The 16,894-nt window shown below is 46.7% G+C and overlaps 1 protein-coding gene across 1 annotated transcript in view; it reads right to left on the reverse strand.

The window, feature by feature from the left end:
* The window catches only part of IPPK (inositol-pentakisphosphate 2-kinase), a 58,222-nt gene that overhangs the window by 27,329 nt on the left and 13,999 nt on the right, over positions 1–16,894 (reverse strand). Inside the window, exons 4-8 of the mRNA XM_012472193.3 lie at positions 15,149–15,215; positions 12,668–12,789; positions 11,296–11,385; positions 3,384–3,442; positions 1,349–1,421 (exon numbers count right to left, since the gene is read on the reverse strand). Of these exons, the coding sequence (XP_012327616.1) occupies positions 1,349–1,421; positions 3,384–3,442; positions 11,296–11,385; positions 12,668–12,789; positions 15,149–15,215 (411 nt within the window). The remainder of the gene's footprint in view (positions 1–1,348; positions 1,422–3,383; positions 3,443–11,295; positions 11,386–12,667; positions 12,790–15,148; positions 15,216–16,894) is intronic.

The raw sequence follows: 16,894 nt of genomic DNA on the forward strand, positions 1-16,894 counted from the left end.
CCTTGCTGGGTTTGAATACTGAACCAGACCAGATCAGCAGGAGAGCTGATGGAATGCACAGTAGGCAATGTGCCTTGGCGCTGCCCTGTTATCTTAAAATGTCATTCTGCATCCCTTCTCTGAATCCATCCCCTTTTCAACTCTTTTTAAACAATCCTAAACCTCGAGACTTTTCCAGCTGATTTTAACGGAATCAGCAGCCAGCCAGAGTTCCAGGCCCCAGAGACCTTAGGTGCAGGCCAGATGGGTCAGAAAAGGGTCCACTTGGGATAACATGCCAGTCTTATAACAGGCTTCAAACAAATCCCTGATGAAACAGAATGTATCTTCAGGGTTTAAATATTGAGTTTATAAAAATAAATTACATAAATATGAAATAAAAACTGCCTGTGAAATATGTTATCCTTTCCCGGATTTGGGAAGGTGGAGGCAGACAGCGAATGAAGCCAATTCACTGCCCAGCAGCCAGTACCATGGGGTGTCTAAGTAAGACCTGGGGAGGCAGGTCAAGAGCAGGCCCCATCCACCCACTGCTGAGAGGCATCCAACCGGGCAGCAGGACGCCAGCCACGTGGAGCAGTGAGGAGAGGGGCCAGGGCTTCCAGTTCACCAGTCACCTTGTCGAGACCACAGCACACAGGAAGCTGAGAGGCTCGTGCTCAACAGCCCTGCCTCCTCTGAAGGATCCACTTGCCATGGCTGTCAGCTCTCCAGGACTCTTTCCCCAGGTGTCACTTATGTGTGATGGATTATGAGGCTACAACTGGGACTGGGGTGATGACAAGGGGGAGCCCAGAGGATACATGTTCAACATGGGCCCAGCACCCCAACTGCCACCCAGGCCTGCCCTGCCCTACATCTCATCCCCTTTTCTCCCCCCAGCCTCTCCTCCACAGACACCCCAACCCTGCCTGGCCCTAACCCCATCTGCTCCCCCTTGGACACCACTGCCAGCAGTAGGCCAGGTGATGCCAGCCCAGATAGTGCCAGAGCCATCTTCACCAATGGTTTACCCATCTGCTCATCACGACAGACCAAGGCCCACTCAGCAGTTATTGGGGCTTTGGTCGAGCACCCCAGGGTCATGGAAAACCCACAGTCACTCAGATATTGTACTTGTGGAAGGAACAGTCATGGAAAACCCAGTCACTCAGAAAAAGGTCAGGGAAAGACAGGTCTGGAACTAAAAGGTCAAAGGTGAAGGGTCAACCAGTCAGGGCATGAGGACCCCAAAGGGGATGTCAGACACACACAACGTGCAGCCCAGCCCAACACCCTTGTCTGTAAAGTCACCTGAACCTTCGCCAGCCCTACCCTGAAACCACCATAGAATCAAAGCAGCTCTTACCTTAAATATCTTTAAGTTGTTCTGTGCCTCCTGTAGCAAACTCTTCAAGGCAAAGTGCATTCTCTGTTTGTTTCTAAAAGGGAAAAGTGTTAACATGCTTTAAAAGCAGCTGGAACTGACCTGTCCCTGCACACACACCTGCTCGTGTGGGTACTCCCAGGGGTCACTGGGAAACCCAGAGTCCAGCTGGGTCCAAATAGTGACATTCTCCCCTCACTACAGCCCTGCCATGGGCTCCCTCCCCAGAGGGTCACAGACACAGCTCCACAGCCTGGCACACACTCACTAGAGATGTGGGGGTTGGCTCTGACCCCTGGGCCTGTGGGAGATGTGAGGGACCCAACTGAGGCACAGGAGTGGGAACCCGGCCCACAGCATCACAGCCTGACCCAAGAGGGGTTAACAGCTGCTCTGCCTCCCCTGTTCCTCCTGCCGCAACTTCCAAAGGCTCAGGGGCAGCAGGAGGCCCGTGACGGGCCATGGAGTGGGTGCCGGGAGCCAGGGAGAGGCTGGAGCCCCAGAGAGCCTCACCCTCCAAGCAAAGAGCTGTGAGGCTGCTCTCTTCCCCCACCTCCACAAAGGAACCTCAGGGGGTCAAGCTGCCCGTGCAGGCACGAGAGTCTGGCCCTGCCAGTGAGGACAGCCCACGAGCACACACTCAGAAAGGCGCCCAGTATCCATGTACTCTCTAGCTGACTCCCGAAAGCCTGCATTCTACAACATTCCAGGGAGGGTTCCCTACTTATGTTCTGACAATTTAATAAATTATCAACTATTAATCTTTATTACGAATGCTTCACAATTTAACAGCCTTTAGGTGCAAAGGGAAATCCACATGGGACCCACAGGTGAGTGCACTGCTAGCCTCGCAGAAGCCATGGAGCAAGCGGCATCAGTGCCACCTTCTGAATGAACATTCCTGATGTCTGTGAACTTTTTAACTTCCAAAGACAACTCTGTGTTTGATCTTTGTTCCAGGAAGTTTGCAAGAGCATCTAACCAAAAGCACTGACGTGACGACCAGGTGCGCACTCAAGAGGCAGTGCTGAGCACTGACAAAGGCAGGGGCACGAAATGAATGGTCAGAGGGCAGGGTGGGAGGAACGAGTAAAGAAACTCACACAGCTGAGTGAGAAAAACCGGACTCACCAGAACAGCTCTGCGGTAATGGGGGTCCCAGGGAGGGAAAGGAGATTGGAAAGAGGAGCTGTGCTGATCAAAAAGGACAGCAAAGGCTCACAAATCCACACCGCCCTGTGGCCAAGGACTCTCTCCTGGGGGTATAAGGTGGGACGAAAGGCCGGGAAGTACTGCCCTGAATCCCAGGTGCTGCCCAGGTCCCATCTCCCTCCATCTGCTCCCACCCTAAGTCCTGCCAACTCCCTCTGCTGCCCCCTTGGCCTCAGGGCCTTGCCCACTGGACCCCAGGCCCCACTGCTGACTGACCCTCCCCAGCTCCCAGCCACTACTGCCTTCCTAACCACAAAGGCTCTGGCCAGGACTGGACTCTGGGCTGCCCCAGGTGAGTAATGTGTGGGGCACATAGCAAAGCTCTGAAGGCCAGGGAGTGTGAAGGCAGTGCCAAGGTGGGGAGTAGAACTCAGGTGCCTGATCAGAGGCTGCAAGCAGGCCTTGCCCAGACAGAAATGGCCACCGCAGCAGCAGACTTTTTAATATCCGCAGAGGAGGGAGAGATCAAAGGCACAACCAACCAAACTTTGAGGGCCCAGACTAGGAGGTCAAGGCTGAGCACCAGTTGATTTCTGATATAAGTAGAAGACAAATCTGGTCACAATTCGGATGAGGGAACAACCAGTACATGAGCAAGCACCTAAGACTGTGAGCACAGAGACAGGGGTGGAGCACAAAGCCCCGGGTGTCTACAGCGCTGATGGCGAAGCGGAGCCCTGAAGACAGAATGGGGCCCTCCCCAACTTCCTACCTCACAAAATACCCCCCACCAGGCACTGTGTCCTCGCCCTACCCATCTCCAGGGAATGTGACACAAGGGGGCAAAGGAGAAGTGTTCTCTTACCCTGAGTAGAGATCAAGGGGACAGTATTTACTGATCTGCTTCCACTTCCCAGTTGCCACCTGTGAAAACACCAACAGGAGGGCATGAGGTGACTGGTGCTGGTGACTGCACTGTACCAACTGAACACACAGAACAGCACCAATGATGAAGACAATGAAGACGGGCTGAAGCCTTGCCCTGGAAAAGGTGCCACCACCTTTGCAGGTGCACATCGCTGAATGGGGGAGGGAGCCACTTGACTTCCATTCAAGGAAACATTGGCCCCATCTGTGAGACGCAATATGGCATGGCCCCCAGGCCAGCCCTTCACAGGAGCAGGGAAGAAAGCAGCAAACACCTTCAAATTACATGGCAACATTCTGGTAATGTGAGTAACAAACCTTTAGAAGTTATAATATCCAGTAACCATTAACAAGAAATGTCATGTTGCCAGTTGGAAGATAACTGGCATAACATTTTGAAAGGCAACTTGGTGGTATCCACCAAACTTTAAAATGTCTATGTCCCCTGACTCAGCAAATCTACAAGGAACCTAGAAGAACTAGCACAGGGCAAAAAGGTACAGAGACAAGAATGTCCACTGCAGCCTTACTGATAACAGCAAACCCTGAAACCAAGAGAGACAGTCATCAGTAAGGAAACAATGAAATAAATCACAGCCCATCCACGAGTGGGGCCAGCACACAACAAGCAATTTACTGAATGAAGGAATGCATAAATGATATGCAGCCACAACCAGAAAGAGGCAGAGTTAAAAGTCACCAAGATTTATTCAAGGAAAAAAGCAACTGGCAGAACAATAGATACAGTGTAATGTCACTTTTGCTTAAAAAAAAAAAAAGCTTATGTAAAAATATACATGCATATATCCAAATATGCACTGAAAAAGCCCTAAATATTCACAAACAATCCTCAAGGATCAAGTGAAAAAAGCAGTTAGACAAAGTACATATGGCATGATCCCATTTTTGCTTTGTAAGAGCGTGTGTGTGTGTGTGTGTGTGCGCACGTACAGGAATATAAACATTAGAATATGTGAAGAGAGATTACTTCATTTCCACTGAATTACATACATATTTTTGTGGGCACAGGAAGAAGTCTGGAAAGATATGCCAACATATCTGACAACATGAGTTACCTGGGAAGGCGGGTCATCCAATTCATTCCATGCCATATGTTACCAGTTATATGAGCAGGTAGTGCTTTGTTACCAGTTATATGAGCAGGTAGTGCTTTATAGTACAAAGTATTTCTTAAAAATTTGTCACATATGTTGAAAGTGAATGGTGACCATGAAAATCGTATCCTAAGGGTCATGGCTCACATACCATCTTTCCCCTAAGAGCTTAGATAGTAATCACACCACAAAGAAAAGAAGGGGTGATGTTGGTGAAATGGTGGCACAATGAGCTCCAGAAATTCTCTCCTCCTAAAGGCAATCAGAAAACTGGTTAAAAAGTCACAATCAAAATTTTTGAAGTCTGGAAATTTACCACAGACTTGAAACAATCCACGAGGCATTTATTTAAGAAAAACAGCTAAATCTAACCAAGATCAGTAAGCTTGTTGGCACTTTAAATGCCCTATTCCCATCCCCCTATCTCTAGCTCCAAGGGAACCTTGAAAACCAGCAGCTGCAATCACAGTGAAAACCAGCTACCTGGCAGCCACAAACAGCACAGAAGAGGGCAGGGCATCTCCAAAGCCTCACTCTCAGACAGTCACTATTTGACCTATCTCTGGGTTCCCGGAAAGATCACATTTGCAAGGCTGTCTTCACTGACCTAGCTTAGAACTCACCCATGCAGGAGGCCTTTTCCCCAGGGGCATTTGTCAACAACATTTAGAGGCAACTGTTTAACTTGATGGTTTCCTTGGAAGGTGAATAAAGAGCAAATGGTTAACCAAAGCTAAAAAGGAAAAGCTGAGTAACAAGATGTACACAGAGGCTCTGAAAGCTCCAACGTATACCTGGGAATCCGGAAAGCCTTTACAAAGACTCAGAGAAGATCTGAGAATGCCCTCAGCTCTTACCTGAGCTGATCTGAGGCTCCATGGAAGTGAAGGCTAAGGCAAAATTATCAACCACCTTAGTGAATATTGAGTGGGCCCCAACACATAAACAGAGCTCCTCAGCAAAGACTAGGAGACATTCATTCTGGCATGTCTGCCATCGAAGAAACTATCTATTGACCCACTAGCTGCCCACTAAGCTAACTGAGCAGACTTTAGAGGCCACATATGACAAAGAATATACACTTCACAAAATTAACACAGAAAAGTCCCTTAACAAACAGTAACAACTACAACAAGCAGCAATTAAAAATCCTGCAGAGGGAGTAGAATTTAACTCCAGAGGGGCCACATTATATTATTTCAAATGCCCACTTTCAAGCTATCATCATAAAACACGCAAAGAAACAACAAAGTATGGCCTATATACAATAAAAAGAAACAATCTCTAGACTGCCCCTGAGCAAGCCCAGACACTTGACTTGCTAGACAAAGACTTCAACCAACCTAAATATGATTAGAGCTAAAGGAAACTAGGGACAAAGAACCAAAATGAACAAGGAGAATAATGTCTCAACAAATAGAGAATATCAACAGAGAGGTACACATTATAAAAAGGAACCAAAAAGAAATTCTGGCCAGGCATGGTGGCTCACGCCTGTAATCCCAGCATTTTGGGAGGCTGAAGTAGGCAGACTGCCAGAGCTCAGGAGTTTGAGACCAGCCTGGGCAACATGGCAAAACCCCATCCTACAAAAATTTTAAAAACTAGCTGGGCAGGGTGGCATGCACCTGTAGTCCCAGCTACTTGGTGGAGGCTGAGGCAGGAAGATGGCTTGAGCTCAGGGGGATCAAGGCTACAGTGAGTCATGTTCATGTCACTGCAGTCCACTCTGGATGACAGAGCAAGACACTGTTTAAAAAGAAAAAAAAGGAAGAAAGAAATTCTTTAGTTGAAAAGTACAGTAGCTAAAATGAAAAAGTAACTAGAGGGGCTCAAGAGCAGACTTGAGTAGGCAGAAGAGAAAACAGGTAAATTTTAGGATAGAGACCAAGAGATCTACGCCTAGACACACCATAATCAAACTGTCACAGGACAAAGACAAGGGGAGAATCTTAAAAAGCAGCAAGAGAGAAGTGACTCATCCCATACAAAGCACCGTCTCTAAGATTAACAGCTGATTCCTCATTAGAAATCATGGAGGCCAGGAGGAGGCAGGATCATGACATATCCTCAGTGCTAAAAGAAAGACTGCCATCCAAGAATTCTAGATCTATCAAGACTATCCTTTGAAAATGAAAGAGAAATTAACACATTGCCAAATAAACCATAACTAAAAGAATTTGTTGCTAGCAAACATACCCTACAAGAATTAATAGAGGGAATCCTTTGGGATGAAATAAAGGATACTAGACAGTAACTCAAATCCACAGGAAGAAATAAAGAGTATCAGTAAAGGTAACTACATAGGTAAACATAAAAGAAGGTATAAACACATTTTGTAACTCTTTTTCTATATAATTTAAGAGACAACTGCATAAAGTCATAATTATAAATCTGTGTCGCCCAGAACATGATGTGGAAACATCTAATTTGTATCCCAATAACAGCACAAAGGTGGGAGGAGATAGCAAAGCTTTAGAGGAGTAAAGCTTTTGTCTACAACCGAAATGGAGTTGGTATTAACCTAAACTATACTCTTTAAGTTATTATGTGAAATTAATACTCACAGCAACTAGATAGAAAGTCAACAAGGAAGAAGGCTTGAACAACACTATAAACCAACTAGACCTAACCTATCTATAGAAAACTACATCCAGCAGCAGCAGGTTACACATTCTGCTCAAGCGAACACGGAACATCTTAGGAAGGAACCTTATGTTAAACCTCAAAACAAGTCTCGAGAAATTTTAAGAGTGAAATCATGCAAACAGTTTTCTCTAAACACAGTGGAATGAAATTAGAAATCAATAACAAAAGGAAATTTGACTCTGAAATATGTAAAAAGTAAACACTTCTAATTATCATTGGGTCAAAGAAGAAATCAAAAGAGAAATCAGAGAATTAAGTAAACAAAAATGAAAACACAACATGCCAAAATTTATGGGATTAAGAGAAAGCAGTTACTTACAGAAAGATTTATAGTTGCTTGAGACACAGTCTTGTTCTGTCACCCAGGCTGGAGTGCAGGGACATGATCTTGGCTCAATGCAACTTCTGCCTCTTGGATTCAAGGGTTTTTCATGCCTCAGCTTCCAAAGTAGCCGGGATTACAGGCACGAGCCACTATGTCCGGCTAATTTTTGTATTTTTAGTAGAGACAGGATTTCGCCATGTTGACCAGGCTGGTTTCAAACTCCTGTCTTCAAGTGATCCACCCACCTCAGCCTCCAAAAGTGCTGTGGTTACAGGCATGAGCCATCATGCCCAACCCTTAGCAATGAATTTAACAAAAGAAGTATAAGACTTATACATGAAAAAATACAAAACACCATTGAAGGAAACAAAAGACTTAAATAAACAGAAAGAAATTCTATGTTCACACTGAAAATATTAATACTGTTAAGATGGCAATACTTCCCAAAATGATGTACAGATTCAATAGAATCCCTATCAAAATCTCAGATGATTTCTTAGTAGAAATGGACAAGCTAAAGGCATCCAAATTGGATAGAAAGAAGTAAAACCCTCTATTCACAAATGATATGATCCTACATACAGAAAAATCCAAAGACCCACAAGAAAGCTCCAAGAGCTAATTTAAAAATTAAGCAAAGTCAGAGGATATATGATAAACACACAAAAATCAGTTGCTTCTATGTATCAGTAATGAAAAATCCGAAAGAAAATTAAGGAAGCAGCTCATTTACAATCACATTTACAATATTCCAAAAGAATAAAATACCTAGAATAAACTTAAAGTACTGAAAGACCTGTACACTGAAAACTACATTGCTGAAAAAAAATTGAACACCTAAATAAATGGAAAGGCATCCCACGTTCATAGAGTATAAGACTTACTATTGTTCAGCACCTTGGGAGACCAAGTGGGCGGATCTTGAAGTCAAGAGATCAAGACCATCCTGGCCAACATGGCGAAACCCCATCTCTACTAAAAATACAAAAATTCACCAGGCATGGTGGCACACGCCTGTAGTCCCAGCTACTCAGGAGGCGAGGCAGAAGAATTGCTTGAATCTGGGAGGCAGAGACTACAGTGAGCCAAGATCGTGCCACTGCACTCCAGCCTGGTGACAGAGTGAGACTCCACCTCAAAAAAAAAAAGACTTACTATTGTTAAGACAGTAATACCGCAGGTGATCTAGATTCATGTGATCTCTATCAAAATTCTAACAGCCTTTTTTTGCAGAAATGAAACCAATCTTCAAATTCAGATGTAAGCATGAGTGGTCCCAAATAGCTAAAATAATCTTGAAAAAGATGAAAAGCTGAAAGCATCATACTTCCTGATTCCAAAACATATTAGAATGCTTCCGTAATCAAAATTGTGTGGTACTGGCACAGAGACATACATATAGACCAGTGGACTAAAATAGACAACCCAGAAATAAATCCTCATATATATGTCCAAAAGGTCTCTAGCAAGGGTATCAGGACTATTATTTGGAGGAACACAGTGTTTTCAACAAGTGTGGTGAAAACTGGATAACCAAACAAAAAAGAATAAAGTTGGACACATACCTAGCCCTACATACAAATATTAACTCAAGATGGCTCAAAGATCTAAATGTAAGATCTAAAACTCTTGGACGAAAACATAGGGGAAAAGCTTCATGACATTAGATTTGGCAATGATTTCTTGGATATGACACCAAAAGCACAAGTAACAAAAGAAAAAATAGAAAAGCTGGACTTGATCAATATTAAACATGTTTGTGCACAAAGGACACTATCCACAGAGAAAAAAGGCAACTGATAGGAGACAATATCTGCAAATCACACATCTCATAAGGCTTTACTATCCAGTATATATAGAGAACACTTACAACTCAGTAACAAAAAAAACTCAATTTAAAAGTGGGCCAATGGCTGGGCATGTTGGCTCATGCGTGTAATCCCAACACTTTGGGAGGCCAAGATGAGCAGACAGCTTGAGCTCAGGAGTTTGAGACCAGTCTGGGCAATATGGCCAAACCCATCTCTACGAAAAATACAAAAATTAGCTGAGTGTGGTGGCATGCGCTTGTAGTCCCACCTACTAAAGAGGTTGATGTGGTGGAAGCATCCATTAAGCCCAGGAGGCAGAGGCTGCAGTGAGCTGTGATCACAGATCTAAACTCCAGCCTGTGTGACAGAGCAAGACCTCTCTCTCACACACACACACACACACACACAAAAAGGCAAATAACTTGAATAGACATTTCTCCAAAGAAGATACAAAATGGACAATAAGCACATGAAAAGATGCTCAATATCACATCATTTAGGGAAATGTAAACCAAAACCACAATGAGATACCACCTCACAAACATTAGGATGGCAATAACCACAAGCATGTTGAGAAATTGGAACTGATATGGTTTGGATGTTTTGTCCCCTCCAAATCTCATGTTGAAATGTGACCGCCAGAATTGGAGGTGGGTCTACTGGGAGGTGTTTGGGTCATGGGGACTGATCCCCCATGAATGGCTTGGTGCTGTCCTCACAATAATTAGTGAGTTCTTACTCTATGAGTTCACAGAGATCTGGCTGTTAAAAAAGCCTGGTACCTCCTCCCTCTCTCTCTTGCTCCTTCTCTTGCCATGTGATACTCTGGCTCCCCCTTTGCCTTCCGCCATGATTTTAAACTTCCTGAGGCCTCACCAGAAGCTGAGCAGATGCGGTTGCCATGCTTACACAGCCTGCAGCACTGTGGGCCAAATAAACCTCTTTTCTTTATAAATTACTCAGCCTCAGGTATTCCTTTATAGTAATACAAAATGGACTAACACAGGAACTGTTACACATTGCTGCTAAGAATGTAAAGTGGTCCAGCTGCCGTAGAAAACAGTGTGGAGGTTTCCCAAAAAGTTAAACACAGGATTACTCTAAGACTCAGCAATTCTATTCCTGGGAATCTACCTCAGAGAACTGAAACCAGGGAATCAAACAAGTACCTACACAAAGTTTCACAGCAGCACTATTCACAATAGCCAAAAGGCAGAAACAACCCACACACTGGAATTCCATTCAACAGATAAATGGATAAACAAAACATGGTACATTCATGCAATGGAGTATTATTCAGCCATAAAAGGAATGATGTGCTGACACATGTCACAACATGGATGAAGCTCAAAAACATCATGCAAAGTAAAAGAAGGCAGTCACAAAAAGTCACATACTGTGATATTATTTATATGAAATGTCCAGAATAGGGAAATCCAGACACAGAAAGTAGACTGGTGGTTGCCAAGAGACTGCAGGAACGGGGAATGGAAAGTGACTGCTAACAGGGACATGGGTTTGCTTTGAAGTGATAAAAATGTCAGCAACTAGATAGAAGTGATTGTACAACCTTATGAAGAGACTAAAACCACTGAATTACATATTTTAAAGGAGTGAATCTGGTCATGGGCTGGGCGCAGTGGCTCACACCAGGCACTCTGGGAGGCCAAGGCAGGTGGACTGCTCGAGTCCAGGACATTGAGGCTGCAGTGAGTATAACTGCATCACTGCACTCCAGCCTGACAGGGTGACATAGACCCTGTCTCTAAATTTAAAAAATAAAAAAGGTGAACATGAATCACTTGTGAAATAAAATGTCAACTAAAAGTATCCATATTTTCTTTTACTCTTCTGAAAACTGGGTGGCCGTGCCTCAGCCCGGAATCCCAGCGTGCAGCTCTTCTGCATAGAGGCCAGAGTAACCCACAGCTGGGCATTGGCTCTCCTCACCTTGAGGTGCTGGTGCATGCAGTAACGACAGACCTTATGTTTCATCTCATGCGTGACATCACTCGAGAAGGGAATGAACCCACATTTTGGCTGTAAAATAAACAAATGAGGAGAAAAAATATTTAGAAAGAAATCATATACCTCTAAGTAGACACATCACTGACTACAAGATAATGAGTGCAGCAACTGTTAGGTATGAACGGCCTCAGAAGCTGTTTTCATTTGCAGCTCCCAGCAAGAACACTTCCTGCACCAGATCACACAAACATCTCTGCTAGAGGACCCATGGCCAGAACTCCTACTGAGGAGGGTCAGTGGTGCCTCTATGCTGGCTTAACACAAGTAAAACACACAGTAGCTTCGTGCTTTCATTCAAGACTGTGACTGCAAGACTCTAGGAGTAGAGATGGACCCAGGACTGCCAACTCCAAGAAGCAGAACCATTGTTCCTACTGACACTAGCATGTGGCCTGACAGGGGCCCATCTGACAGTTACTAGGCTCCCAGAAGGTCAAGGAAGCCCCACTGCCCTCTAAAAGCTGCAGCCTCTGAGCATACACAATACACAGGCCTGCGCTGAGCCTAGGGCACTGGAGATCATGGCTGGAGCAGAACATCCACCCACAACTGAGGAGAACCATGAGGCATGAGCTCAGGCCAAGAGTGTGACCCAGAAATTGCTGCCTTAGAGTTGGAGGAGGAGAACAAAGTCCAGAACATGCGAGGCAACTTCCTGAGGGACCCTGACAGCCACCCACGACATGGGTAGCAGAGAGCTGAAGCAAGGGGGCCCCTGGCCCATCTGGCCCCCACTGCCAGAGAAATTCAGGACTCCTGGTCATGACATGTCAGTGCCTCTGAGGGTCACACTGGCCTTTGTACCTCCAGGAAAATCCATCCCGAGCAGGACACAGAGAGGCCAGTCCATAGGGAACCTGTGGATGGGGCTCCTGCAGCACAGCGAGCAGCAGCCAAGCACCAAACAGGCAAGGCCAGCAGGGAGGGGCACAGAGGAAAGCCAGGGGACCCCGGCAAGCTGTGCCCTCTGAGCAAAACGTGGTGGGGGGCCCCAATACGCTTCCCTCTGGTGACCCTCAACTAGAGCTTGTTCCAGCCCAGGCATGCAGGGTGGGTGGGGTCTCCTGTCATGAGCTACCAGGAATGAGCATAAACCTGGGGTCTAGGAGACATGGCAGGAATCACCATTCAAGTCGGGGCTGTGGAAGGGAGAAGCAAGTGGAGTTTCCAGGAGCCAAGGGTGCGTACCAGTCACTTCAGTGGGAACTAGAACCCAAGGCACACAACTCTCGGACTCACTACCCAGGACTGACCTTTCCCCTTTCCCCACACCATCTCCCCCTCGACAGATCACCTTAATCTCTACACACAGAATTGGCCGGTGCTCTGCAAAGTCGTAGGTCTGAAGTCTGGTTAAATTGGGAAGGCACATAGCATAACCACTGAGAGTGTCCAGGTCCTTGTCACAGCGAGACTCTGGAAAACAGAGCAAGGGTCACACAGAGCAGGGTCAGTGAGAGAGATGAGATGACCCCTACCCAAGACAGGCCCCACCTTGTCCCTGATTCCTGGGTATCATCTCTGTGCCTGATGAAAACCTCATGTTTCCCTGGGGACTGTGGGACATACACAGTAACAACTTGGTTTATGGAAGGGGTAGCTTCAGGCCTTGTGGTATCAGCTAAAGCATTGGAGGGGCTGGAGACTGTAGTCAGCCACACGGATGGTCAGCCATGTCGATGTGCCTTAGCCCCAGTGAAAACTCTGGACACCAAGACCTGGTGAGCTTCCTGGTGGGCACATTCCATGTTGATAGGAGAGTGAATGCTGTCCACACAATTCCTGGGGAGAGGACACCCAGAAGCTCATGCCAGGTCTCTCCCAGACCCCACCCCTGCATCTCTCCCCTTGGCTGCTTCCATCTTTATCTTTTTCCTGTAATAAACCATAGGCATGAGTAAAACAGTGAGTTCTGTTGGTCCTTCTAGCATATTAGCAATCCTTAGGGTGGTCTTGGGGATGGCCCCCTAATTCCACAACACCCTTAGCCCAGGAACTTGAAGAGGAGGGGGCTGCAGGCCCTACCTTTTCTCACATCTAGGCCCTTCCCAGTTCCCAGTGCACCAGTATTTCCCCAGCACCAAATCTGCTGGAAGCTGTGGTGTGAACAGAGCCAAATAAGCCTGTTCCAGGCACCCCAGGGATAGGCTTTCCTCCTTTAACATAACGAGCCTTACTCCAAGACTGCTTCTTATCACTGTGGTGTGGTTAGACCTCCCACGGTTGTTATGAAATGGCAGGCTGAGTATCAGAGCAGTCGCAGGCAGCACCCTAGAGCCGGCCTCAGACTGCCTTCACTGGGAGGAAGAACTGGAGCCCAGCCACTGTCCTGTGGCCTTCTCGCCTCCCCAACTTTTCCCACAGCGTGAAGCCCACTCCTCCCTGCCCCAGCCAGAGACTGTAGACCCAGAGAATGGTCTGCTTTCATTTTCCAAATCAAATCAGGAAAACATTTGATACTGGCCAATTCCACACCCTCGTTGCCTGGCTGTGCTCCGGGCAGAGGCACTTCCATCCTCAACTCATGAAATTTCTCTCTTTGATGACTGACTGAAAAAAAAGCTTTGACCTGGTTCCTATCAGTAAGGCCACCAGCAAGTGCAGAAAAGGGATTGGGTGGGGATGGGGGAGAAAGGGAGGGGTGAAGGGATGGGAGGGGATTGGGGAAGGACGGCATGGAGATGGGGAAGGTGATGCCACAGAAGGCCCCTGGTTTCCCTATTCCTCAGAAGAACACGGACCCATGGACCTGCGCTAGCCTCCAGCTGGGGGCAGCTGCCAGGGCTGCAGACCCTCCTGGGCCGGGCCCTCCCTCCTGAAGCTCAGGTCACCCAGTTTCCTTTTGCCTCTCCCAGGGCCCCCCAGGGACCCTTTCCTTTCCTAAGTCTGCCCCAGACCCTCCACCTCCAGTTCCTCCCTCATGCTGTTTTCTGTTGTATTAACTGGCTCTTTTTTATTTGAGACGTAGTCTGACTGCGTTGCCTGGTGTTGGAGTGCAGTGGCATTATCACCACTAACTGCAATCTCCACCTCCCAAGTTCAAATGATTCTCCTACCTCAGCCTCCTGAGTAGCTGGGATTACAGGCACCCGCCACTATGCCCGGCTAATTTTTGTATATTTTTTTTAAGTAGAGACAGGGTTTCACCATGTTGGTCAGGCTGGTCTTGAACTCCTGACACCTGGTGATCTGCCCACCTCAGCCTCCCAAAGTGGTGAGATTATAGGCAAGAGCCACTGTGCCCGTGTTAATTGGTTCTTCATCACATATTCTGTGCATACTCTGGTTTTCTGATACAGAGAATTGTATCCATGATCTCTCAGGATTTCTACCCTGATGTAATGAAGTTTCTGGCAAAAGGATTACTGAAAACTGCATGTTTCAAACATATCATTTTAAACACTTTTTTTTTTTTTGAGATGGAGTCTCACCCTGTGGCCAAGCTGAAGTGCAGTGGCAAGATCTCAGCCCACTGCAACCTCCACCTCCCCAGCTGAAGCGTTTCTCCTGTTTCAGCCTCCTGAGTAGCTAGGACTACAGGCGTGCGCCACCACGCCCAGCTAATTTTTGTATTTTTAGTAGAGACAGGGTTTCACCATGTTGGACGGGATGGTCTCAATCTCTTGACCTCAAGATCTGATCTGCCCACCTCAGCCTCCCAAAGTGCTGGGATTACAGGCGTGAGCCACCATGCCCAGCCTCTCAAACACTTTTCAAATGAAATATTTTAAATCACAAACAATATTTGTAAGTGAAACAAGCGAAACACCCTTACCTGGTCTTTCAGATTGTATCTTTAAACAAAGCTGTTTCACAAACTCTAAAGGTAGCTGCACAACTTCCTGTAAGAAAAGACACGAAATTCTCAGTGTGAACTGAATAATGACCTAAGCACGATGCCACAGAACTGCATACCTACACACAGTTGAGTTGTAGGTTTTTATGTTATGTGTATTTATTTTTTTTTTTAAGTTTACTGCTTAAAAAAAAAATCAGTGTGTGGGTTTTGGGAATAAAACCTGTTCTATTATTTTCAGGACATGTCCAGGTTAAATAGAGACACCAATATTTCACTGCAATCAGGGTGGCCAGCTCTCAGAATGGCTGGGCCCACAGTGGTGACCAGCATCAAGGCCAGCATCCCTCGCCAGAGAGCACCCGGCTGAGCCCCTTCTGGTCTTTATAGGATTTATGGACCCAGAGCAGTTCTTAGACCATGTGGAAGACCCTTGCTGACCACTCAGACAACCTGAGGACCTCACACTCCCACCTGAGGAGCAGCTCGGCATCTGAGGGAATCACTCATCCCAGGAAGACGGCTTGTGCCTCCTCAGCCCTGGAGCACGCAGCATAACCAATGTCCAGCAATTTTCCTCCACATGGCTTTTCTGTGCAGTTTCCCAAATGAAAGGTTTTTATATAAGCCACATTGCTCACCATCTTCGCCATCCTATCGTGTTTCCAGAGGGCAGAATTGTGACTTCTAAAAAATTTTCAAAGGGACACAGCAGATCTGCTAGGCTAAGAATGTTGGGATCCTGCCCACTGAGACCACGCCTTCTCCACCCTACGGATCATCTCAAGGAAGTTCAAGTTCTTGCTTCACTTTAAAGAAAGCAAAAGCACAAAAGGCACAGCTGCTGATGCTGGATGCCTTGTATGGAACTATAGCCCAGAATCACAGGAGGCCCTCACTCTGCCTGGGCCCCCACCCCACAGCATATACGGCTGGGAGACATCCCAGCCACGCAGGTCTCAGGTCCACATACCCAGCAACGACCTTCCACACCGCTGTCTGCCCACGCACGGCCTGAACTCACAGTCACCCAGGTGAAACGCAGGCCTGGGTTTATTTTCAACAGCTGTGAATCATTGGTTTTATAATAAGCATATCTGTGTTTAAAGTCAAAATGAATGTTGGCCTGGTGCAGTGGCTCACACCTATAATCCCAGCACCTTGGGAGACCAAGGCAGGCTGATCACTTGAGCCCAAGAGTTCGAGACCAGCCTGCCCAACATGGTGAAACCCTGTTTCTACAAATAAATAAATAAATAAAATTAGCTGGGTGTGGTTGTGTGCACCTGTAGTCACAGCTACTTAGGGAGGGGGTCTGAGGCAGGAGCATCACTTGAGTCTGGGAGGTTGAGGCTGCAGTGAGCCATGACTGCACCACTGCACCCCGGCCTGTGTGACAGAGCGAGACCCTGTCTCAAAAATAAAAAACAAAAACAAACAAATGCTGACAGTAAGCATCCTCTTAAAAGTCCGACCACATTGTCGAGTGTGGACCATGCCACTGTCCAACCACGTGAGGATGGCACCAACCAGTTCCTGCATAAGGCATTCACCTAAGAGGACCAGAGGGAAGCCCACAGAAGTCCCCTCCTGGAGCTGTCCCCTGCAATTCCCACAGAGCTTCCTGTAACCTGGGTGCTGAGATGTGGGAGGACCTCCAGGCATCACCCTCCAAATGGCAAAGGGATGACTGCTCAGAAGGACAAACACACCACCAGCCTGGCT

Source organism: Aotus nancymaae, unplaced genomic scaffold (genome assembly GCF_030222135.1).
Source record: "Aotus nancymaae isolate 86718 unplaced genomic scaffold, 86718_ANA_hifiasm-v0.15.2.pri h1tg000041l, whole genome shotgun sequence".
NCBI classification, from domain to species: domain Eukaryota; kingdom Metazoa; phylum Chordata; class Mammalia; order Primates; family Aotidae; genus Aotus; species Aotus nancymaae.